Consider the following 26,422-nt stretch of genomic DNA (forward strand, 5'->3'; position numbering starts at 1 on the left):
TGCATGTCTAGTTTAGCGGCGCCACTCGATTTCAAACTTCCAATCTACATACCTGCATAGAATTTTGCATGGTGCATCGTAATCCAGAATAATCAAGCGGCGGTCGGTTCCACAAATTCCTCCAGAGATCAGTTTCCCCTGGAAAGTTTCGGCAGCGGCGACCATGTCATCTCCATGCGCCCATTGTTTACCTATGACAGCTTACGCACACCTTGCACTCTTCCCAGCACGCCTTTCGCCTGTTCGTTGCTAAGACGCACAGCAACTCCGCTATCGGACGACAGTCGGCCTCCTCCTCACGCAATTGCTCCGCGCCAAAATTGGCACTGTCTTCTGTCAGCACAGTCTCGAACAACTGCGGGGGGGGCTACCGCCCCCCCCGGACCCCCCCCGCGTTTAATATGTACTGACCTGGCCTAACCCAACCTCACTATACTTCGTTTAGTGAGGGAAGCCAAGCTCTATGGCTGATGCGTAGGAGTACCACAAATGATACCCGTCGAGATCTAGTGCTTTCATTGTGCATTCTTGGCAACGAGCGAGAGGGAACAGGCGAAATGCATGCTGGGAAGAGTGCGAGGTGTGCGTAAGCTGTCATACGTAAACAATGGGCGCATGGAGATGACATGGTCGCCGCTGCCGAAACTTTCCAGGGGAAACTGATCTCTGGAGGAATTTGTGGAACCGACCGCCGCTTGATTATTCTGGATTACGATGCACCATGCAAAATTCTATGCAGGTATGTAGATTGGAAGTTTGAAATCGAGTGGCGCCGCTAAACTAGACATGCACCTGGGTCTTGACAACTATATGCTCGCTTTTGCCAAATGGGCGCCTAGCTTGATGTATAATGATGAAGCATAATACATCGGCTGGGCATTCTTTTGTTGGCGTCCCCATTCCGCAAGTCGGCTTCCTTCATGCAGTGTCGTGGTTGTTAGATTATGTTCCGTATGTGTTTAGCTTATTCTAGTCTGGGACACCCTGTATGTGCTCTTCCTACTTGGATGGTACTTTGTCATATACTGTGAATATATAAATTAATTGAGCGAGTCTTCATGCACACACACATTGAGAATTCTATTTACATAGTCATTGTTATAAAATTGCCTGCCAGCTAAGCAGATGTTGTATACTGCACAAAACTGCCCATGGCTTCCTGGTGTGTAAGTGTTGGAAAGGGGGAAAATATTAACCTCGTTCATCACACTTTACGCCTTCCAAATGTTACATCTTGAATCTGGGAAATAGTTAAATACGTGTATCATGTTTCTTCGGAAGGAAAAAGAAGTCCAAGCAATATTTCGTCAGGAACTTCTCTCCAACACCTCTTCAGTTTCAACGTGGCTGACCCTTTAATAAACGGTGAGTCGCCGTTTTCATTAATACACTGTTCAGGGACTTCATGTTCTGTGAGCGTACGAAAACTGTCGCTGTATTTGTTTCACCTCGGGACCCAATTTTCTCTTTTAAATTTACGTGGGATGAGGACAGCACTCCACATTAAAGAAGAGGCAAGAGATTCTTGTGACTTCGAGTCATCACGTGCCAGGCCCTTTGGAATCACAACTCCAAGAAAATGCTGTTCTCTCTGGAGTTCCGCGATCAGCCCGTGAGAGTGAAATCGGAACCACCTGATGTTGCATGCCTGCCACAACAGGGCCAGGTACATCAACAGCACTGTGGTGAGTATGCTTCAGGAGGTGATACTTATTGTAAAGTCCGTGTAAAATTTACACTCAGGTGGGGAATGTTTTATAGATAGTGTGTGACTTTTTCTAGTTAAATACTTGAAGCGAATTCGGGAGGGAAAAAATCGTCCACTGTCATGGTTCCACTAGTCCTTCAAACACTCGAATGCCCTAGAATTTGAAAATGCAATTTTTCGAGGTTTCGAAAACCTGGGAATTTTCCACAGTCCTTGAGAACTCTCAACTTTGCATCTTTTTTTTTTTTTTTTCTTTCATATTCTCATGGGGCTGGTAGTGCAAATTCTGCTTATGCAGAGCTATCCGTCGTTTTGAACTATACCGTAATTTTACGATTTTTTCCCCATGAGCGCTCTGCGGCTTATCTGCTGACTTTTTTTTCTGGTACCTTCCCCACATGCCGGTTTTAACGAAAGGGCTAACAGTGTCTCTGGAACAGCGCTGCCCTGACGATGCACAAACAGTGCGTAACAGGGATGGGTCCACATTCGAATAGATTGATCTTCCTGGTGGATTCCCCCAAGCAGCTTTAACGAAAGTGGTGACAATGATTCGTGTCTTCTGGAAGACCACTGACCCATCAAGCCATGAAAAACACACAACAAGGGCACAATCCGATCTTGGTAGAACTCTAGAGCTGACCTCCTTCGTTGTACACCATGACGACCCCAGAGTATGAACCACAGGGTTTATGGCCTTCTCTATGGCCTCCTTAGTTGCACAATTCAGTCGTTTCGTAACGCCCGTGGCTTATCTGCCAGAAAATTTTCAAAACGTCCCTAAAGACGCGTCCTGCGGCTTATCTGCGGTGCAGCTTATACGCGTGAAATTACGGTAGTTTCAAAACCATGGGTGTAAGCACTCTTTGCAGTAGGAATCTAACCGAGCAATTCAAACCAAATTAATTCTTACAACGCTACCACTTAGAAGAAAAACACACTGAAAACAGAGCCGTCTGGCAACAACGAGTGGGATCCCAGAAAGGATGCAAAGAGTGACATCCAATGAGACAGCAGGAGACGAGCACGCATCCCTATCATGACTGTGCGCGTTTGGGATGTGTCCGATCGTAGTGTTCTGAATGTGCACGGCATGACGCTGCATTTTTCAATAGCGATTCACTCAACTGTGGTCCACTACAGTTCCCATAAATTTTCTACTGACAACAATTATCATCCTGTCCTTGGGACAAGGACGCCAGGCCACTTCGCAACGCGCATTGTATTTTGCCAATCTGACACGTGATGGGAATTCGGGGCAGGGAGAAATCTGGTTCAACAGGAACCAGTCATATAGGGATTCTCGCAAGGGGATAATTGGTGTTAATCGGGTTTAACTCGAAAAACTAAGACCCTGTTTATAGAACGCTCTTGGGTTAACATGACACGGTAATATTCCACAGATGTACCGTAATTTCACTCGCATAAGCCGCGCTTGCAGATAAGCCGCAGGGCCCATTTTTAGGAACATTTTGAAAATTTTACCAGCAGATCAGCCGCGGGCAATAAGACTCAACTGATTTATGTGACAAAGGAGACCGTAGGGAAGGCGATAAACCCTGCGGCCCATATTCTGTGGTCGACACGGTGTACAACAAAAGAGTTCTAGTGTTCTAGCAAGATCGGATTGTTCCCTTGTTGCGTGTTCTTCATGGATCGACGGGTCAGTGACCTTGCAGAAGACACGAATCACTGTTACCAATTTCGTTGAAGCTGTTTGGGGGAAGGCACCAGGAAGGTCAGTCAACTCAAATGTGGACTCGCTCCTGTTTCACATTGTTCGTGCCCTGGCAGGGTGTAGCTGTTTCGGAGACACTGTCGGCCCTTTCGTTAAAACTGGCTCGGCCACCAACACAATCTCGTAGAGTCCGGCGCAGGGAATTACTATATCCTGTACTGTCAAACTTGGGCTGCAGGACAACAGTCATGCAGATGATCGTTCCATGCACTTGTCCAAAATCATTTGAAAGTGACTGTTCAATGCATATATTACGTGCATATACGAGCAAAAAAGCGTGCGGGCACGCAAACTCAATGTGGATCATCAAGAACCATTTGTGCCCTAATCAATCGAGCGAGGTATTCTGCTTTTCTCGTCTAAGGTTTTCACCGTTGGTTGCTAGGTATTCACTGAGCTTCGTGAGATAAGGTGCTAGTCTTTTTTCTTTGCCGGTCGATTATGCACCTTAATGTCGAAATGCCATTCAATATGAATCTGTATTCTAATGTACTGTGTTCTAACGTAATAACACGTACAAATAAAACGGGAAAGCTGCGCAGATATGTCAGCATTGTGCCACGATTCTTTCCGTGTCTAAGAAAAATTCCGTAAGTGGGACCTTCACCAAGCATACCCACCCCCCCACCCTCGCACTGAAAGCTCGGCATCCCTCCAGCAGCGAACAAGATGAAGAACAATTGTTGTGTGGTGAAATGTGCGTTCACCTATGAAGCGCTCCGCCTGGAACAGAATTTTCTTTGTTTCCTTGGCAGCCTCGTGAAAAGGAGAGAAGTCTGAAGCGCCGTTAAACGTACAGTAAAAACGTTGCAGTGAAACGTGTTCGCTTGCAGTGACGTTAACCACTGTCGGGAAGCTATGCAAACTTCATTCATTGTTGCTTTTAGTGAAGATAGATCGCCGTGGATGCCCAACAAATAACACTGTTATATGTAATCACCATTTTGCTGATGGTGCTAAGTCAAATGATCCGAGAAGTACTTCGTATGTTCCGTCTATGTCCATTTTTGCACGGGAGCATGGACCCTCCAGCTGTACATGTAGACGTCATACATCATTGTCTTTCACGATAACACTATTGGGCATGCAGAACAGCCATGACTGGTGCTCTAATATTACACACGTGCCACATCTCTGCGCTCTACAGTCGTAGTCGTTCTCAAACTGGATGATGGCACACAGCTCCACGTACAGCCCATAGCTTACTGCTTTTGTGTTCTGAAGATTGATGTGCTTACGGTGGACGTGATGCAGCAGGCCGCATATAGGCAACACCGCAGAGTGTGCTATGAGCCCTGGGAAAAGTACCCACTCCTCCCACTAGGGGATTCGCTTGTGACGCCCTCTATAGGCGTATGCCCCTTCACCCTTCCGAAACCCAAATCCTTTCCCCCAACAACCCTTTCCCATGCTTCCATTCGCTGTGGTGTAGTCCTGACTTTTCGTTATTAGCGACAGCGCACACCTCTAGGTGCAATATAGCTAAACTAGGTTCAGAAAAAGTACGGAGGTGGTCGTCATGTGACCCGAAGCCTCGCAATGTGGCTTACTTCTCTCCTTTTTTGTTTTACTTCAGGAGTGACAGCTGGGACGTGTGACATTAAAGAAGAACCTCGAGAGGAATCTTCAAAGGAACATGCAATCGTGGAAGTCAAAACGGAGCCTTATCACGTTACGATCTTGACTGGACAGGACCAAATGGGACGCAAGTGTGATTCAACATCAGAAGGTAAATACAAAATGGTCGAGGACATTTAGTCAACACCAAACTCAATAGCGTGACAAAAAGAGGGATACAACAGAAATGCACTTTAGTTTTCTGACAGACAGGTATCACCTTTCATGCACACGTTCTGTTCAATGGAAGATTCTGAAAGTTATGGAAAATAAACGTGGAGATTCTTTATCAAATTTCACATCACCGTTGCATCTCAATATAAGGAAATAGATAATGACCAAGTTGCATTTTTTGTGCTCATGCGGCTCCACTGTAATACAGTAGAATCTCGATGATACGAATCTCACGGGGTCGCGGAAAAAATTTTTATCATCCGAAATTCGTATCAAACGAATTAAACCAAAATAAAAATTGAGGCAAGAAAATTGACAGTGACTGTTCATTTTCCATTACTGTGAATGAAAGAGGTCGGTTGTAACGCTTTTATGTCACTGACTTGCGGAATGGTGACGCGTAATGTTGCCACAAGTTGTCCTGATATTTTCCCTCCACGTGTTCTGGGGTTCTGGTAGCTGTTTTCCGCCAGAGCGATGTCACCCCAAGCAGCACAATGTACTGAAAGTCGAGTGCAATAGGGGTGGACGGGTAGGTGGAAGGCCTTGAAAAGAATTCTGAAACTAAAGAACATTAATAAGACACATACCGTCCACCCCTATTGCACTCGACATTCAGTACATTGTGCTGCTTGGGCACCCTCCCTTTTTGAAAGACGCAGCAGCATGACTCGCGCGCTCTCGCATCACGGGGGAACGACCTCTGTCGCATCCTCGGCTCATTCGTATCATCCGTAAAGGGAAGATAACGTGTTCGTATCATCCGAACTCTAATACATGGGAAGAATAGGCATTCCGGCCGGGACCGGAAAAGAATTCGTATCATCCCGAAATTCGTATAATCCGTGATCGTATCATCGAGATTCTACTGTAGATGTCTTCCATGTGTTTCGCCTCTCTTTCCTAGTTACGCAGTTGTTAGGAATTCTTGTTAGTAATTAAGTATTATGTGCAAAATCCGAGCTTCGAAAACTGCCATCGATTCTGAAGCCATTCCAGAGGTGTTCAACCATGTTAGTTCTTCTGGATTTCTGATGCGTTTGAAAAATCCGCATTTAAAAAAGGGATTTCACTTGGCGTGCTGAAAATAAATCTGGATTTAAAGTGACTTGATTTACTCGAATAAATTTAAACTCGGACCTCATTCGGATTTGATTTAAATCCGTTTTGTCTCCTCAAATCCCCCACACTGTACTTAGGTGGTTGTCATGTGACTCGAAGCCTCGCAATATGTCTTACTTCTCCCCCTTTTTGTTTTACATTCAGGAGTGACAGCTGGGACATGTCCTATTAAGGAAGAACCTCGAGAGGAATCTTCAAATGAAGATCCAATCATAGAAGTGAAAACAGAGGCTTACAATGTTCCAGTCTTGGCAGAAGAGGAACAGATGTGCTGTGACCCAACATCAGAAGGTAAATACAAAATGGTCAAGGACATTTAGTCAACACCAAACTTAATAGCATGATACGTATGGACAAAAAGTGACATGCAACGGATACGCTTTTCAGTTTTCTGTTCGTTACATGTGAGCTTTCCAGCATGTATGGAAGATAATCAAACTAGGCAAAACAGACCTGGTTATCCTTTATACAATTCCACATTACTGCAACTATTGACTGCAATGCAACTAGACTTTGACTGCATAAACAACTGCACATAACGATGTTTGTGAGCGAGAAGGTAAGGAACAGTAGATGAGACCAGAGGAATCAAGTGCAAAATAATTCATGGTGCACAGTGTGTCTCCATTCATGTGCTCCCACAACGTTTAGCCCTAACAAGTATGCTCTACATGTTCTAGTGCTACTGTATTGAAAAGTACAGTGCTGGACAAAATTTTACTAAACATGCTTCGGTGCATTCCTTTTCCAGCCCTAGCAGCGAATAGGACCATGCGGACTTGCAAACAGGTGACTGGGTTACCCAGGCACATGTCTGTAACTCTGTACAGTCCAATAGACCTTATGCATAATAGCGTGACCCATTGATATAGACAGGAGCAACCCGCCATTTTACGTACTGCTCCTATGGATGCTATACGGAGCCCCATTCCAAGTCAACGCTAGCTTGTTTAGTGCCTCTGTCCTCATCGTGTGTATGGTTTCGTCTGTTTATTTTCGTGTTGTCCCATCGCACTTTTGTCGTTGATGACAGCGTGTCAGACACTCGGCTCATCCTTTCTCGTGATGGGAACTGGACGAAGAACTTGTATCCGATATCCTTAATAACCGAGGTCACAATAAGGGAGTACTATGCTGGAGGATCAAGTTCACTGCGGCAGCCGAAAAAAATCATACAACTTCGCTGTTGAATCTTACGTCGATTGCGGCACTGTCATGAGGAACACAGTGGATATCAGGTGAGGACGCTCGTAACGTACTTTTAAGCGCATAGTGGTACGGAGTGCATTTGCTTCCCAAACGTAAACCATAAACATTGCATAGTGCGAACGAATATTCTCGCTCGTTCTTCAACAGAGTTGAATGCGTGTAACTGGTGAGTGCAGTACAGCTTGATGAAAATAAGCCTGAGCTCGAGGTACTGTATTACCCGGTAAATCAAAACGACGACGTACGCATTTGGTTAGGTCTCTGCACCGCATTCAGGTGAGGTCGTAAGCTCAGGCTTATTTCTGTCCTGAACTGTAGGATTTTGTCCACTAGCTTTGTCGCACTTACTCAGGAGTACCTGGAACTTCCCAGCACTAACGCGTAATGCGGCCATAACATGAGTTCGGTACACTGGCTTACAGTGTTGGTACTTGCAGCGAATAAACGGAAACAAGAAATGTGATATTGATGCTTGTCTAAACTAGAAGTATTTACTTTACAGGTCGGCCAAGGTACATGTGCGTGCCATGTGCTACAGAAGCCAAAGCAAAAATGGACGACCATATGTGACCCATCTGGTACTGCAGCCAAGCACTGGAACCGTGGTAGACACCCTGTGCCAGTGCCCTGCAGGTGCTGCTGCGTCTTGCAATCATGTCATGGCACTCCTTCGGGTAGTGTCCCTGCTAAAGATGAATGGTTTCGATGAATCTCCCCCTCAACTTGCATGTACAGAGCTTCCACAATGTTGGCGACGGCCGCTGCAATGAAAGCGAGAATTGTGCAGGAGGTTAACTGGCGGAAACCTCGAGAAGGTGGGAAGAACACACCGACATATTCTCGCCTATTTGACCCACGACGGAAAGAAGAGAGTGCAGATAGTGTGCAGAGTGCCTTTAGAAGACTTGCTGGGCGTTTGGGGAGCCAAGGACAGCTCTTTGCTTTTGCCCTTCAAGAAGGATCCAAGCTGCCATTTACTGAGACAAAGTTTGGTTCAGCCCCATACGATTCACCTCCGACATATTAGCAGTCAGGAAGGCCGGCACACCGCGAAGTTTGGCGATCTATGAACATTGCACTGGAAACTGCAACGGATGAACCAGCAGTGGCCACCCGTACGGGCCTGTTTTGTGACAGCATCATTCAATTCCAGCTGCCGCCACTTCTTGACAAGTACCAGGTACCAAGAGTACCAAGGTAGCGTGGCTGCTCGATTGTTTTTCTGCGTGTATGAAATTAATGAGACCACGTGTATATTTCATGCATTGACCCTGAAATTTTCGGGTTTTATTTTTTCCAAATTCCGGGGGGTAAAATTCAGGTCCATCACTTGATGTCGAAAATTCGTGCAAATTCGGGCGGAAAAATTACCATCACACTGAATTTGGGGATAAATCGGGCTCTATTGTCGAATAAACGTTCGTCGTACAGCCTATCCAGAGTATGAGACGTCGAGATCAACTGTGCATTTTGTGAAAAATTAGTATGTCATTGCCGTGAGGTGCCTAGCTTAGGTGCAGTTTTGCGGGTAGAAATCGGGTTTAACCCTAAACCGGTGAACCTCGATTCGGGGTGCAAATTCGGGGAAAAGTCAAGTTTAACCTTAAAACTTCAGGGTCTACTCATGCACACACGACAAGAAGGTCATCTTTGCCTGACACTGTAAAAGCTTTTATTTTTGCGTGTCCTTGATTTTCGCGATTTGAAAATTTCGCGAATTAAAGGGTGCTACGTGAAAAACCCTTGACAAATTGCTATGCAGCATGATTTGTACTTGACCTCTATTGTTTCTGTCTGACTTTAAGAGCATTATTCTCACAAGTGAGGCGGCAATGGCTCTGGAGAGAAACACCCGGATAGGTTTTACGTTGTATTGAGTGGACTGAAAAGGGTCTTAGTAATTTGATTGCCCAGAGTGATTTGTCAAAGGTACGAGCTATAGCATATGGCAGGAAACACGAAGATGTTGCTGCACAGGCCTACACTGATGCGATGACGCGCCTTGGTCATTCTGTCCCCGGCTGGGAGCCTCCCAGGACAGATTTATAGTATGTGACCCCACAGAGTATACACCAAACGGAGTGCTCGAGATAAGATGTCCCTATTCACTAAAAGATAGCGAGCTGCAGTTCGCCAAAGACAACATACCGTACATGGCTATTGATGAGGAAGGACACCCAAAACTGCAGTAAGTGTTCAGAAACGGATGCATCTACATTGTTTTAATGTCAGTGTCATTGTCCACATAGTTCTACTCATACAGGGTGTTTCACCTAAAGTGGTATGAAATTATTTTTAAAGAGTGCGATAAAAGAAAACGTGCATCACTTTCCTGCTACTTGAGTTATAGACTGGTCGTACATCAAAAGTACTACCTGCTTGTGTTGTGAAAATTTCTGTGACCTTAGGTGAAACACGCTGTATATTGTCTGTCAGTCAGTCACGCACCACTAGTCCCTTATCTGAAGTGCAATGATTTTATCGGAAAATGCGCAATGACACATCATAAGCTGTGATATGATAATGGTCAACTGTGATATTATACATGATGCAATATTTTTATGTTATACTCTATACAGATCTTTTCCTACACCAACATGATGTATGTTTATGACACTGTCATCTGTTAACCTGCTCCCATGGTTTGACAGCAGTCTTTGCATTCCATCGACAGTGGCGCTCAGAATGTAGTAGGAAACAAGCTCAGTGACGCCCAGTGTGTCAAAATGTGTTTTGTAATGCTGTGAAAGTTTTGAAATGCAACTTCAATATACTGACGAGGCAAAAGAAAATAAAAACATTTCTGCAATGGATTTCTCATTATCATACATTTGCACAGTGCACTAGTTCCTGTCTTCAACTAAGGGGCTTTGAAAGTTCGTTAAGATGAGGGCAACTGTCCGCATTTGGTTTGATACTGGCCCAAGGCTCATGGGTACAGGTCTATCGAAAATGTGAAATGTCTTCACGCGCTGGATCCTGCGTCCAACATGAATTCGTAAGGAGGCAATCTGTTCTGTTTCTTGTACTTGTACTGCAAAGAACTCTTCGTTTCGGGGGAACGGTAGAATGTTCAGCCTCACGTTTTTTTGCTCCAGAAGATCAGCAATGGTGAAACCCTTATCTGCCATGACAGAGTCTCCTTCTTCAAAGAACAGGCCAAGAAATCCGCTTCTTATGACACATTCCCTGTCAGACGTGCATCCAGTAAATAGTTCTAATACAAAGATCACTAGCCCATTTGGAGCTATGCCAATGAGCTCCTTAAAGGAGCAGTCTAGAGGCCCACAACTTTGTTTCTGTTTTTGGTCAGTATGGAATGTTAGGCGGCCGAAAACAGTTTTCCCACAATCAGTGCAACCGTAGCGAAATTGGGACGCCTGCAATAGCTCCCCGAACCTCCCGTGCACGAAACACCCTCCTTCGCCTTCACGATAGGCACGTGATGAGCGCCACCACGTGCGTCACTATGTGACGCAAGTGGTGAAGACGCTCCTTATTGGACCTGGGATCACATGATCGAGGTGAGCAACATCGCGCAGGCCGGAGCGTCTGCTACCGCTTCGGAGACTCCATGCGTTTTCCGGCTACGTGATGTCCGAAACGGAGGGTTCGAAGGCTGTCAACGACACAACCACGATTTTTTGGGACCGCAGACACCACGGGAAGAACGAGTGGTGCAGCCCGAAATTAACTGCGCTTGTACAGCGAAAACCCCATGCTTCCCGACAGTGTGAAGCCTGTCCGACAGTTTTCACCGCGCAGTTGGTTCAGTGGCTAACAGGTGGCGCCACAATATCGCCGCCATCGCTTGCTTTCTGCAGAAACCACGGATATATTACTCTTGTGATCGTAATCTTATTTTCTCAGGCTGCATATATGCTTTGTTTTTTTGTTTTTTTTTAGAAAACGTGATATAAATCATCTAAAGAATAGAAGTCAACAAGAAACAGCTCGCAATGTTCGTAGCAGACGGTTTTTCCTACGAACGAATGAGGGGCTCTCTACCACCAACGTCACAGTAGAGTGGATGTGGTCTGCAGTTGGAGCGCTCCAGCCTGCCACCGCGGCAGCGATTTTCCAAATTAATTGTACCGTGGTGAAACAACTTTGGACAGAAATATTTTGTGGAAATGCTTTTCACATACTGCTTTACAAGATGACAGCAGTTTTTGGCCATGTTAGATAAAACTTTAATGCTCCTTTAAGGGTGTTCGCACTCTTGTAGGTTGAATATGTGCTAGATTGAAGGGCTAACGAGCCTGCAACTTCACAGCGGATTTCTGTTGCGCCCAGAATAACTCTCGTATCTGGATACTGTTCCTTGAAGATTCCAGGCATAGTGCTATCAACTACAGTGCGAGGCTGCCACAGTGGCAGCTTCGCTAACTTCACATACATGAAGTCAAGCCAGGATATGCAAGTACGGGACACTGGCGACCGAAAGACACCAAAGCGGTCTGCAAGGTCTTGCACCAGCAACCCCAAGCGCAGCCTGACCAGAATAAGGAATAACTCACTCCTTGTTGAAAGCTTTCGCATCCTTCCACATGCTGCCTGAGGTGGAGTCCTTCCTTGCTTCTTCTGCCTCGCAATATTACAGCCATTCTACCCTGGGTCGAGGTAGTCATGAAGGACACCAAATGTTTCTAGGTTCGGCCAGCCAATATAAAACTGCATCCTTTCATCAGATGTACATAGAGAATCCACATCCATGGCTCTGATGCAGCTGCTGTGGTCTTTTTCAACATCCATAAGTTGACGCTCAACCTCCTGCTTCTCTTGAAGTCCCTGCTTAACTTTTTCATTTACTTGCAGCAGTTGGCACTGCAAATTTTGTATTTCGATGTCCTCTGCCAGCTGCCTCGTTAGAGTGTCTAGAGAGTCTTCGCTAGAGTTGCAGTTTTCACTTTGGTGTTCTGGCGTCTCCATGGTCTCTGGTCCTCTGCAAGGTGGTGATATACGGCAGCACACGTGTGTGGAAGCATCATTGAGATCTGGTGCACTGTTGCCGCTGACTTGTGCTGCAACTGCTTGTTGGGCAGGCATGGCTTGGGTGGTAACGCACGGCAATATCCATTTGCAACGCTTGAAAGAAAGTCTGATGGCAAGAAGTGCTTGGAGTAGACGAATGTTGATTTCTTAACTTGAAATGGCACATCTGCGTAGCATAGTTTCACTGCCTCGAGTCACACATTTCTACGGTTTTCGTCGTTTGGGCACCGATAGTACGAGACGAGGTAGTACGAGACCTATTAGGCAACAGACGTACGATGTCACATTTACCGCAACACTCCCCTCGCGTTTGAAACCTACCTTCTTCCCTGTCGCATGTCGGTAACCTCGTCTGCAGCTAGCGACACAACACTGCAAAGGCATTTCAGCAGGAGGGACTCCACGTGGAGCACTGCACGGGCCTAATTTTCAGGCCCGGCCCAGGCCCGGCTGCTATGGCCCGCACCCGGCCCGACGTCTTCTATAGATTTCCAGCCCGGCCCGAGCCAGGGCCCGGGCCCAGCCCGCACCCGACTGTTTCCATGCTCAGGCCCGGTCCAAGCCCGCCTCTGCTCTATGTGTTCTCAAGGCTCGAAGGCGTATTTAGATTTACTAAAGAGCACAAATGGTACTCTGATGTTACATGTAAGGTTTCTCTGCGCAATGTGGTGACATGTTGCACATGCCGCAGGGTAGGAATGCTCTGCTCTCGTCTCCCTTCAAATCCGCCTATTGAAAGAACCCATCTAATTGGTGGAGAGTGAGGATGTACGCTCTGTGTTTTACAGGCTGTGTTTCTCTGTCGGCAAGCCGCTGTGTGCTTGGTGCTTGCCAGAGTTGTGCGCGTTACTCAAAAAAAGTAATTGATTACCGTTACTTCTACGGAAACCGTTACCAATTACTCAACTCCAAATGTAGTTGAGTAACGAGTAGAAAAGTAACGCGTTACTCCAGTCGTTACTCCGCATTCACGCAAATTATATCCTTCCTTGTGTGCCTCAAAAAAAAAAAAAAAAAGGAAGGGGGGGGTTCAACGGCGGAACAGCTTAAATAGCAGAAAAAAACAAAAAAAGAAACGTGTAGAAAGAGTAGATCTGGGGGGGTACGTTTTGCTGTATTTATCGCCCAGGACGGCGTTGACCCGATTGTGGAAGAGCACTGCGTGGAACTTCCCCATGACTCACTAAACTTCCAAAGCTTCAGGTACCACCACACTGATGTAGGAAGAGATTAGGGAGAGAGACCCTAAAATTCCAGAATGTCATTACAATGACCTCCGCTTGCTATATAGTAGAACGGCCCAACAAAAGCTGACGGCACGAGGGGCCTGACTTGGGGCAGAACATCTGAAATATAAGTTAATCTCTGCTGGAAAAGTAATCAATTACTGAGTAAGCGATTACTCAGAAAAGTAATTGATTACTGGAAAAATTACTCTGACAGCAAAGTAACTGATTACTCGAAAAAGTAATTGATTACAAGTAACGCAATTACTAGTAACGCATTGCACACAAGTCTGGTGGTTGCTTGCTTGCTTGGGAAGCCAGCGCGCGGTGGCGCGTCGGCGATATGTATGTACCTTGCGGATCAAGAGAGACTCACTTCCGCTCTATTGCGCATGCACCGGTGTTTATCCCCCTTCTCGAACACTCACGCGAACAAAATATGTCAGAACACCGAACCTAACTGACCCTCGTGCCGAACCTGCTCAGCGCGCCTGCCACATCAAACGTCCCCAAACGTGTGTGAGTGCACGTGTTAAATCGAGACCCACACGAAATAAGCATGATCACATATAATAAAGTGATAGTTCTCAGATGAGAATACCATGATACACCATGCCCAATGAAAAAAAAAAGCGACATTAAAATTCAGCTGTCCAATCTCGCCAAATATGTTGGCGTATATGCCCGACCATCGTCGGCGTTGTCAAGCCCGTACCCGGCCCAGGCCCGCATAAAAAACACAAAGCCCGGCCCGGCCCGCGGGCCGTGCACGGGCTTTTGGGTAAGTCCGGGCCCGTGCAGTGCTCTAACTTCACGTACAAACAATCCGGTTCTCCGGACCGTACGTATAATGGCGGATAGGAGTATGGAGTATAGTTACACCTAATCCCTTTTGTCACAGGGCAGACTTCTTTTGAAGTCACAGGTGCGAGGATAACATTTAACAATGAAGTCGTATTTGTTTGTTATTCGGTGATTCTTGGTTCATTTGGATCTTCATGGCAGATTTCTTCATTTTTCCCCAATTTGTTAGATGGCGCTGTATTCGCGCTAGGAGTGCATTCTCGCTTTCGGTTTTGTTTTCGCGATACAGCATCGCCATGATATCTTCTGTGTTTCTTGTCGCAAATGTCAACGGTGTGACCCCTTGCAGTTTGTCGCATTCCTGGAGGATGTGGTTTAAGTCTTCAGGTGCTTTACCACAGAGTAGGCAAGTAGGGTCGATGTCCTCACCAAACAGTTCTTTTCTTCTGGTGTTCGTTAGTAGACATCCTGTTCTTGCCTGGAAGAGCAGGGCACTTCCCCTATCGCCTCTGTATTCCGTGCAGGTTCGCGGTTTTGGCTTGTGGTTTTGTTTTGGCGTGTGGATAGAAGGAGCTCCGCACCAGGTGGCGCTTTCATTTTGCATAGGGTCTATTGGCTACTGGCATGGAGGAAAGAAGGTGACAAAGTGGGTTTCAAAGTCCAGGACTCTATGAGCGAATGATTATGTATGGTCAAGGTCTGTTTATGGAAAAAAAATCGTAAAATTCTCACTTCGTATTTCGTTTGTATTTCTACCATACAAGTGGGATATCTGTCCTGCAGAGTTCTTCCAGAGCACAGACCTGCAGCATCACAAGAGGACCCGCACAGGCCAGAAGCCATACAAGTGTGATGTCTGCCCTGCAGAGTCCTGCCGGGTCTCGGATCTACGGGATCACAAGCGGAGGCACACGGGCGAGAAGCCACACAAGTGTGATGTCTGCCCTGCAGAGTTCCGCTGGATCTCGGATCTACGGGATCACAAGTGGACACACACGGGCGAGAAGCCGCACAAGTGTGATGTCTGCCCTGCAGAGTTCTGCCGGATCTCGCATCTACGGGATCACAAGCGGAGGCACACAGGCGAGAAGCCACACAAGTGTGATGTCTGCCCTGCAGAGTTCTACCGGCTCTGGAATCTACGGGAGCACAAGCGGAAACACACGGGCGAGAAGCCATACAAGTGCGACCTCTGTCCTGCAGAGTTCAGCTGGAGCCGGGGCCTACTGCATCACAAGCAGACACATATGAGTGAGAAGCCATACAAGTGTGATGTCTGCCCTGCGGAGTTCAGGCACAGTGTGCGTCTAAAGGTTCATAAGCGGACACACACGGGTGAGAAGCCATACAGGTGCAATGTCTGCCCTGCGGAGTTCAGGCACAGTGTGCGTCTAAAGGTTCATAAGCGGACACACACGGGTGAGAAGTCATACAAGTGCAATGTCTGCCCTGCGGAGTTCAGGCACAGTGTGCGTCTAAAGGTTCATAAGCGGACACACACGGGTGAGAAGCCATACAAGTGCAATGTCTGTGCTGCAGCGTTCAGCCGGAATGACTGCCTACAGCAGCACAAGCAGACACACACGGGTGAGAAGCCGTACAAGTGCGATGTCTGCCCTGCAGAGTTCAGCCAGACCAGGTACCTTAAGCATCACAAGCGGACACACATGGGTGAGCAGCCATAGAAGCGCGACCTCATCCTGCAAAAATCAGCCACAGCGTCGAGTGACAAGCCATACAGGAGCATTCTATATATTCCGCAAACTTCAGGCAGATCACAAATCTGCCCCTTTGCGAGGGGGCTTTTATGGAAATGAAGCCATACAGTTGCAACTTCTGTCCTGGAGAGTTCAGCCACTGTACACACACACACACACAAGTCATAGAACAAGCTGCTAACAGAGCAGGAGCTAGTTCAGCCAGTGTGGTTTAAAAAGTAGCCACGAGGTGCCTGGAATAGCAACAGTACAAGGTGGAGACTGTGTACACAAGAAAGAGGCCATCCAAGGATCAATTCTGTTGTCCTGAGTGCGGAGGCCTGAAGAAGCACGTGGTCATGCGCAGAGGGGGAAGGCTGTACAGACGCATTTTGCACCCCACATTTCATTTTTGTCGGATGTTGTGAAACTCACACGCATGAACGGACTGAGGTTGACGAAGAGTTGGACTGGTGTTGGATTGGGTGGTGATGCATGTGAAATATCAGGAAACCCAGCGTCAGGTGGCTGATGTCTATGGAACAGTCACTGCGAGACAATTCTGTGTGTCAAGAGAGATTAAAAGCAGCCGTGTGTTTAGTGTGTCAGGTAGCATTAGTGTTATAGGGAATGTGTGACAAACTGGTGGCGCCATGATGTGACCTCCAGAGAAACTACCTTGCGTGTGAAGTGCGAGCGTCTTTTCCTTACCACACTGGAACTGTTGCATTTCTAAGTCTTCAAGCACCTGAAAGAACCCATGAATAGGGAAGAGATGTTTCGTTTCTCGTGATATCTAAGCTTCGAATCGGAGCTCGGAACCGTTATTTTCTGGGGTTCTGTTCAAGTTCTGGTTCAAGGTTATTGGTTTGGTTTGGGTTCAGTGCAACCAAAATACTGGTTTGAACTGATATTAATCGGTTCGAACCGGCTTACCTGTGCTGTTCTAGTCAGTGTAACCGTTCCTGGTTGGCTATCACCGTTGGAGACACGATCCTGATAGGCCGACTCTTAGTACTAGTTAACGTCACGTCGACAAATATGCAGGCTTTCTTTGTGTAGGTTGCGTTGCCACATTGATTCGTCACATAGCACGAAGCGTCCTTAAAACAGGTCCCAGCTTACGTCTAAGTTTTGGGTGCATGACCTCGTTTTTGAAACAACTTGAGCAAGGGCCCAATACCAAATTTTCCTGTCTCCCGTTCCACCTCGCTCACTCAACCAGCTCCTTTGATGGCCAAAAGTGGCGACGAAAGTTTTAAATCTTGTACCGCAACTATTTCTTTATTAAAGGGACTATGAAATTTCCCGGACCCCCATACTTTTTTTCGATGGAAACTGTTCTTCCCGCAGAGAAACTAATATGCCACAATTTTTTCCGGACGAAATCGCTCCACTCTGCGAGGAGCGCGCGCTGGAAATGTCTCTTCAGCGTTCCTCCTCTCCCGCGCATATTTCCCTGCCGATGGTGTAACTGTACGGACCGCTCTTCGGTTCCCCGTTACGTCACCGGTGTTGCACAATGGCAAGTAATGCCGCGAGCTCGCGCTGTGGCTGCCGCCACTGCCAAAATCTGCCGATCGCGCGAAAGCTGCTGTCATGGAGATTTCCACTCCCGATGAACGCATACGCGGGAACCTACGGCGCATGCTCCTGGCGGGATTCCTCGGCTCGGCAACACGTCACGATGACGTGTTGCTGAGCCGGCCGTGGTCGCGTCAAGTTACCCGTTGTGTCTCCGCTCGGCAGCTCGTCACGGCGCGGCGCCAGCTGTCCTCCCTTCGCCGCTCCGTTTAAATTCGCTCCCGAGAAATCCGCTCGCGCGACGAAAGTAAAATTTCGGTTCTAGACTCAGAAAAATGTCTTCTTTCGAACGAAACGAAGTAACAAATCGTTTCATAGTCCCTTTAAATGCGTTAGAATTGGGAGTGTCAAAATGGGAAAAGCTGTATGTATGTGTGTCTGTCCGTGTGTGAGTTGGTGGAGCCGCACTGAGAAAGTGGAATAAGTGGATATGCAAAGGGAATACAAGGGGATAAATACAAATGGAGGCAAATTATTTCAAATTGAGGTAGTCAAAAGTAATTAAGAGTAACAGGTCAGAGTGATCGAAGGTGATTAGGAGAAATTAAAACCAAAAGTTTTGTTTAAAAGTAATTAATGTAAGATATATGTAATTAAGGGATAAGATTAAGCGAAACTGAAGAATACTGTAGGTGACCCGAGGTTTTAACAGAGCTAATGAAGGGCAATTAAAGGCAGTTGAAAGGGAATTGAGAGTAATTATGGCAAGTAAACTTAAATGTAATTAAGGGAATTCAAGATTACCTCGTTTAAGCTGCCGATATCAAAATTAATTAAAGGAGAATTGAAAGTAACCGAGGGGAATTAAAGGTCAATTAAATGGGCTTGCATATAGTAATTGAAAGTGCCAAATCAGAAATAAAGCAATGGCTAGAGGTGGGCAACCGGAAGTGGATGCCCGGAAGTGAAGTATGGCCAAGAAAAAGACTGTTAATTTTGCTAACGTATTTTTGTCGCATTAACCGCTAAATCGCCAGTGAATTTATTTATTATTTATAAATACTGTTTGCCCTTGACGGGCCATAACTGGAGCGATGCAATCCTCACATATTCACTACGATAAACTTTAAGTACAATAGCTACAGTGTCAAACGCAAAGTCAAGAGAAGACCTGCAGTTCCTGCATACGCCAAGAACACTCACCCGTGCAATGTAGAAGAGAACAAACAGCAAGGGAAAACCAAGAAACAAACAAATGTAACATGAGTCTCATGGATGCAGTGTTACATACAGCCTTGATAAATGTTGTCAGTGGAACGTTCGCGAAAAGTGTTTTGAGCTACAATTAGTGAATCGGTATTGAAAAACACAGCAGTGTGCATCATGCCACGCCTATACAGAACACAACGATTGAACCCGTTTGAAATCCACACGCGCACGATAGGTAATTGCGCGCTTCTCCTGCGGTAACCAGCCTTGATGGTTGCAGGAAGCTTGTGTAGTTGAAAGGACAGAATAATGTGCTGTTGCGATTTCTTTACCGTCCCGACGCATCACTATTCGGTTTGCTGCCACGACACCCTCTTCCCGCAGGCCTTCCTCAATCGGTTCAAGATGACGATAATGTTTGTCAGGCATGTTCTGACAGACTGGTCATCGACTGAGGTGAGCAGCCTGAAGAATAATTTATGTTCACTGATGTTATACCAGGTCCTGGGGAACTTTCAACTCGTGGTCCCCCTATATGTAGTTAACTACAGGCCATCACTGCCAAAAACTACAAATCTTCAGCATGTTGGCAACTGTCCGTGTTCTAATGCCCTAATAAAGACTGGTAAATCGTGTGCGTGTTATACACTATTGCAATCTTCTGAATTACTAAAAAAAATACTTTTGTCGAATTTCAGTTGCAAGCCTAGACAACCTAACGTTTCTTTTTAATGAATCAGGAAGCCCATGGCGAACTTAGTCTAATACACGGGAAGCCGCAGTCTCTAATGCTATGGGGAGTGCACAAAATCGGCCGCCAAGATGCGATGAGAGGAGGACATGCCCCTGCCCACATGATAGGACGAGCGTTTAAAAATACAAGGAAAGGGGAGCTGCTGCTTTGGTTGCTTTTGTTAACACTGATCAGATTATTATTGCGATTTCCTTCCTTGCCTTTTCCTTTCCCTTTCCTTTTGTTTTTTGCAGTGTTCTGTCTATCCGTAACAAAAACGTTCTGTTGGCTAGGCAAATTTCAAGTTATTGCAATTGAAATTCGACAATAGTATTTTTCAGGGTGTCTACCAACCTGGAAAACAGGGAATTGTCAGGGAATTTGGCCAAAAAGCAGCTGAAGTCAGGGAAAACCGCAGAGTAGTGCCGTGATGATGCGCGGCGAATCGCGATCGAGCGCCGTCTGGTGGTTGAGAGGCGATACCGCAGCAAGGTGACCGTGAAGGCAGATCGCCAGTACGACAACCTCTGAGGCAGAAAACTAGGAAAACCTCACTAATACTTTATAAATGGTCCGTTTTATGATGGATCTGTATCAAAACGTTGGAGCAAGCACCAAGTTTCCTTTTGTTTTTCTCAGGGAATTTGATTGAATTGAAATAGTCTGGGAAAACCTGGAAGAGACAGAGAATTTGAACACTGCAGTGTGGTATACATCCTGATTTTTCGATGATGGCAAGCTTAACTACCGCACGAGAGTCGTTGACCGCATATTTTTTCGTTCTTCCGTTTTCTCATCAACCCCAAATGAAATGATTCGTGAATCACACCTGTATAAACCTCAACGCACGGAATAGTCCCAATTTTTTCCCACATTGATCATCCTATATGAGACCCAGACATCAGCCACGTACACAAGACTTGGCCTCGCAATTGATCCATGAGTCTTATGCTGAACAGGGGTTTTGTTCAGACCCCTCCTTAACATACCCAATTTCCTCATCGCTGAAGAGTATATTTTATACACTGGGTTCAGGACAGGTACCGAGGTGGCCGTCACATGACTAGAATCCATGCAGTGCGGCTTACTTCTCTCCTTTTTTGTTTTCAGGAGCAACAGTTGGTATGTGTGACATTAAAGAAGAACCTCGAGAGGAATCTTCACAGGAAGATCCAAACATAGAAGTGAAAACAGAGGCTTACAATGTTGTGCCTTTGGGAGGACAGGAACCAATGAGACATAGATGCGACCCAACGTCAGAAGGTAAACCGAAAATGCTTGAGGGGATTTGGCCAACACCAAATTGAATGGCACGATATGGACAAAAAGGGGCATGCAACGGAAATGCTTTTCAGTTTTTTGTTCGTTATGTATCAGTTTTCCAGCATGTGTTCTCTAGTATGGAAGATTCTCAAACTAGGCAAAATAGACCTGGAGATCCTTTATACAATTTCATATTACTGCAACTGTTGCAGGCTTTGGCCGCATAAACAACTGCACATAAGGATGTTTCTGAATGAGAAGATAAGGAACAGTAGATGGAACCAGAGGAATCAAGTGCAAAATAATCCATGGTGCACAGTGTGGCTCCCTTCATGTACCCCCACAATGTTTAGCCCTAACAAACACACTCCACATCTTCTGGTGCTACTGTATTGAAAGTACAAAGTAAAGTATTGAAAAGTACCAGCGCTAGACAAAATTTTACTAAACACGCTTTGGTGCATTCCTTCTCCAGAGTGATGCCCTAAAACTGGGTTCAGAAAGGCTATGGTGGTGGCCGTCACATGACTTGAAGCCTAGTAATGTGGCTTATTCTCTCCTGTTTTGTTTTGCTTCAGGAGCAACACTTGGGATTTGTCACATTAAAGACGAACATCAAGTGAACTGTTCGAATGAACATCAGATTGTACAAGTGAAGACAGAGCCTTACAATGTTGCACTCTTGGCAGAGAAGGACGAAATGGGACACAGCTGTCTGTCAGCATCAGAGGGTAAGTACAAAGTGCTCAAGGGTACTTATACCCACTCTGTCATATGGGTGTTCTTCAATGACGGTTGAAACCATTGCTAACTGAACTAAAGTTCAGTAATTTTCGTTTCCGTTATCCGCTTCTGATACCAGCTTTTAATTTCGTTGCCGTTACTGTTCCTGGTAATGGAACGGCTGTTGCAGAGCTGCGGGAGGACAGTCCGTCCGGCTCTGTCAGTATATACCCTGTTTTGCCCAAGTCCTGCTTCGGTGTGCCACGCGTACACACTGCACGAGTAATTTTATGCCGTTCAGATGCGCACATCTTGCAAGGTTTCTAAAGAAGTGTAAGGACATGTCTTCAGTCGGTCTTCTGTCATTCTGAGTCCAGCAACCCAAGATGGGCGTAAAGTTTATCCAATGTCGCATTCATAGGCGGATGCTCTCAGTTGCAAACAATACTGCCGTAGCCACGGTGAAACGAAGAAAGTAAAAGTAAATAAATATAAAACTCATATGCTGTCATCCAAGTGCTATGGTAGAGTAGAGTGCGTGGAGTCTGTGTTGTGTAAGTCTCATGTCTTGATTGGGTGCAGGTAGGTAATGTCACGAATGATGCACCCTCGACATCCATTATGGCGCTTTGGTTCCATGCTGTCGTGCAATATTTAGGGCATTACACGGAATGAAGTAATAAAAATGAAATGAAAAGTCACTGAAATGTCGTCGCACAACAGTATTAGCCATTACCTGAATTCAATACCGAACGATAATTTTCCTTTCCGTTTCTGTTTGCGTTAATGGAGGACAGTGGTACGCGTTTCCATTTCCGTTATCGTTACTATCTCCAATTTCGGTAATACATATACTGTTTCTGTTTCCGTTACCATTACCGTTACCTGTCCCTGCTAAAAATTACACAACACTGAGTACAGATGCCAGTGGCTTGTGAAAACAAGGAGCATGGCTTAAATAACGTATTTGCTCGAATGTTAGTCGACACCCCCCACCCCCTTCGATATTCATGAAAATGAAATAAACTTCTGTGGTAACGAAAACGTAAAAGATATATTCATCGGGAAAAAGTATCGCACGTTGCTTCAATGATGGCGCGTAGAAACGACGCCCTTTAACCATGGGAGAGAAGGAAGAAGGAACTTTCGTTTTGACTGCTTTTATTCCTGTCGTTTGTCACACGTTCAAATTCCTTTAACCCCTTTCCCTTTCTCTCCCCCACTCCATGTGAGGAAGCGAACGCACGTGACCAGCGCGTCGGCCGCAGAGCAACGTGGTTGCGCAGATCACGATTATAAGTCGACCCCCCTACTCTCGATCGTCGATTTTGGAAAAAAGGGGGTCGACTTACATTCGAGCAAATACAGTAATTTAGTAAATGGATCTTCCGATAAACTGAACATATTTTCCAGGTTCCTGGAGGGATTCAAACTTTTGCTTTTTTTTTCAGACACTGCAGTGATTTTCGCAAGTTCCTGATCAATAGGGCCCGGATTTTCGGGCACTAACAGGTGGCGCTCTTTGCTGGATAAATCATTCTAGGCCAACCAACCTGCAGAACCGTATTGTTTTGTCTTCCGATTGGGAAGAATGTTGATACATAAAACGGTGCGCACCCCCTTTCTTAGCTTATCCGGAGACAGAGCAATATCATCCGCGATGATGATTGGCATACTGCGTGCTACGCGGTCAAGAGCGCACCCTGTTAAGAACGAAGAAAGGAAGGAAACAAAAGGCTCTGACTGTCCCGTATCGAGCTCTGGGCCTTCTGCCTGAAAGTACGACACTTTGCTTCACAGCAAATACCTGGAGGACAGGAGGGGGCACTCGCTTTAAACTTAGGCCCTCAATAGTGTGCAAGGGAGATCATTTCCTGAGTCGAACACGAACAGCATGAGGGCAAAGGCGGTGCCATCAGAGGTGCGCCTGTGCTGGTATGCCCACCTAATCTCCAATTTCCGAAATTACAGGAGCAAGAGGAAGCACTGGTTTGCTCCACATTAACGACCAGCCCAGAGGCACTTGTGATCAAGCATCTTCTGGTTGCACTTCTTCAGAGGCACAGTTCAATATCAGCACAATAACCATTGAAGCGCAGTTCGACAACACTTCACCAGTCACTATGGACAGTCCTCCCATGGAGCAACCTCGAGACCAGAGCAAGCCATGTGCACTTGCGTGCACGTCGAAAGACAGCCGGAGACGTCACATGCTTGCACAGTGTCACAATGAGTCTGAAAAGTGTCCAGCTACTCCATCGGGGGATCAGATGGCAGAGGAGGGTTTTAGGTACGACATCTGTCCCTCTGCATTCTTGCCGTCTGGCAGTGACACGAGTCACGTGTCAAAGCGTACTGATGAGGAGTCATGCAAGTCCGACCACTGTCCTGCACAGTTCCACCAGAGGAGGAGTCTGCGGTGTCACATGCAAACGCACATGAACCAGCAGTTGTACAAGAATGATACCTGCTCTGTGAAGTTCAGCCGTATTGTGCACCGGCGGCTTCGCAAGCGAGCACACACTCGCGAAAAACTATACAAGTGTGATGCCTGCCCGGCAGAGTTCAGCCGGACCTGGCACCTACAGCGTCACAAGCGGACACACAGGGGTGAGAAACCGAATAAGTGCGATCTCTGTCCCGCTGAGTTCAGCCAGAGCAAGAGCCTGTTGGATCACAAACTGACGCACATGGGCGAGAAAACACAGAAGTTCAATGTTTGCCCTGCGGAGTTCAGTCGGAGAAGGAGCTTTCAGAACCACAAGTGGACACACACGAGCAAGAAGCCATATAAGTGCGATGCCTGCCCAGCGAAGTTCAGCCATAACGAACATCTCCAGCGTCACAAGCGGACACACACCAGCGAGAAACCATACAAGTGCGATGCCTGCCCAGCAGCGTTCAGTGAGAGAGGGAACCTACATCAGCACAAGCGGACCCACACGGGCGAGAAGCCATACAAGTGCGATGTCTGCCAAGCGAAGTTCAGCCAGAGCGGGCACCTACAGCGTCACAAGCAGACACACAAAGGCGAGAAACCATATAAGTGCGATCTCTGTCCTGCTGGGTTCAGCAAGAGCAAGAGCCTGTCAGATCACAAACTGACGCACACGGGCGAGAAGCCATAAAAGTGCGATGCCTGCCCAGCAAAGTTCAGCCATAACGAACGCCTCCAGCGTCACAAGCAGACACACACCGGCGAGAAACCATACAAGTGTGATGCCTGCCAAGCGGAGTTCAGTGAGAGAGTGAACCTACAGCACCACAAGCAGACACACACGGGCGAGAAGCCATACAAGTGCGATGTCTGCCCAGCGAAGTTCAGCCAGAGCGGGCACCTACAGCGTCACAAGCGGACACACAGGAGCGAGAAGCCGTACAAGTGCGATCTCTGTCCTGCTGGGTTCAGCCAGAGCAAGAGCCTGTCGTATCACAAACTGACGCACACAGGCAAGAAAACATCCAAGTGCAGTGTTTCTTCTGCGGAGTTCGGTCAGAGAGGGAACTTACAGCAGCACAAGCTGACACACACGGGCGAGAAGCCATACAAGTGCGATGCCTGCCCAGCGAAGTTCAGCCATAATGAGCATCTCCAGCGTCACAAGCGGACACACACCGGCGAGAAACCATACAAGTGCGATGCCTGCCCAGCGGCGTTCAGTGAGAGAGGGAACCTGCAGCAGCACAAGCGGACACACACGGGCGAGAAGCCATACAAGTGTGATGTCTGCCCAGCGAAATTCAGCCAGAGCGGGCACCTCCAGCGTCACAAGCGGACACACAGGGGCGAGAAATCGTACAAGTGCGATCTCTGTCCTGCTGGGTTCAGCCAGAGCAAGAGCCTGTCGGATCACAAACTGACGCACACGGGCGAGAAAACATACAAGTGCAATCTTTGCCCTGCGGAATTCGGGCAGAGAGGGAACTTACAGCAGCACAAGCGGACACATACGGGCGAGAAGACATACCAGTGCGATGCATGCCCGGCGGAGTTCAGCCAGAACGGACAGCTCCAGCGTCACAAGCGAACGCACACCGGCGAGAAACCATACAGGTGTGGTGCTTGCCCAGCGGAGTTCAGTGAGAGAAGGAGCCTGCAGCAGCACAAGCGGACACACATGGGTGTGAAGCCATACAAGTGCGATGCCCGCCGTGCTGACCTCTGCCTGAGGAGGAACCTACGGCAGCGTAAGCGGACACACACGGGCGAGATGCTATACATGTGTGATGTCTGCCCTGGTAATTTCAGCCTGAGCAGGAACCTACGGCAGCACAAGCGGGCATACACGGGCGAGAAGCCATAAAAGTACGATGTCTGTCCTGCGGAGTTCAGTCAGAGCAGACACCTACAGAGTCACAAGACAGACAGACTCGAAGCCATACAGGAGCATTCCCTGTTCTGCAAACTTGAGGTAGTGCCAAACCTCCAGCGTTACAACTGCATGCAGGTACATGGGTGTGAAGCCCTACAAATGCTACTTCTGTTATGCAGGGATCAGTCACAGGACCAGCAGGCACCAGCCAGCGAACCAAATAGCTGCTGGCTGAGCACGAGCTAGTTCAGCCAGAGCAGGAACCTGTGGCTTCACATGTCTCCACAAGACACTTGAGATTTGAAACTGTGCAAGTACAGATGCCATGTACATGCGAAAGAATCCGTCCAATTAAGTGTCACTTCTG

General features: G+C 46.9%; 2 protein-coding genes across 5 annotated transcripts; both read left to right on the plus strand.

Moving 5' to 3' along the window:
* The first annotated feature begins 95 nt into the window (after window positions 1–95).
* Window positions 96–24,957, plus strand: LOC135376560 (zinc finger protein 664-like). 4 transcript variants are annotated; one of them, XM_064609090.1, is made up of 8 exons: window positions 192–739; window positions 1,282–1,365; window positions 1,495–1,685; window positions 5,023–5,175; window positions 6,504–6,650; window positions 20,867–21,019; window positions 21,598–21,750; window positions 23,714–24,957. In XM_064609090.1, the coding sequence occupies exons 3-8, from the start codon at window positions 1,580–1,582 to the stop codon at window positions 24,868–24,870; spliced, it is 1,869 nt and encodes a 622-aa protein (XP_064465160.1). In that variant the 5' UTR covers window positions 192–739; window positions 1,282–1,365; window positions 1,495–1,579; the 3' UTR covers window positions 24,871–24,957. The 4 variants fall into 4 exon arrangements, with proteins under 4 accessions (XP_064465163.1, XP_064465160.1, XP_064465161.1 ...); XM_064609091.1 differs by lacking the exon at window positions 192–739 and adding an exon at window positions 785–1,010; XM_064609092.1 differs by lacking the exon at window positions 192–739 and adding an exon at window positions 785–986.
* On the plus strand, window positions 24,871–26,422 carry LOC135376559 (zinc finger protein 888-like; the record flags this gene model as incomplete). The annotated part of the gene is made up of 2 exons (XM_064609089.1): window positions 24,871–26,154; window positions 26,235–26,422. A coding segment is annotated over one exon (1,176 nt), but the record flags the coding sequence as incomplete, so codon positions are not given.

This window comes from Ornithodoros turicata, unplaced genomic scaffold (assembly GCF_037126465.1).
Source record: "Ornithodoros turicata isolate Travis unplaced genomic scaffold, ASM3712646v1 ctg00001150.1, whole genome shotgun sequence".
In the NCBI taxonomy this organism is placed as follows: Eukaryota; Metazoa; Arthropoda; class Arachnida; order Ixodida; family Argasidae; genus Ornithodoros; species Ornithodoros turicata.

What these genes read in the sequence shown, in the direction of transcription:
- LOC135376560 (XM_064609090.1), top strand. Translation starts at nt 1,580, where the DNA reads ATGCTGTTCTCTCTGGAGTTCCGCGATCAGCCCGTGAGAGTGAAATCG. An exon ending in GTGTGATTCAACATCAGAAG is followed by an intron (nt 5,176 to 6,503) that starts GTAAATACAAAA and finishes TTTTACATTCAG; the next exon opens with GAGTGACAGCTGGGACATGT. An exon ending in CTGTCTGTCAGCATCAGAGG is followed by an intron (nt 21,751 to 23,713) that starts GTAAGTACAAAG and finishes CCGAAATTACAG; the next exon opens with GAGCAAGAGGAAGCACTGGT.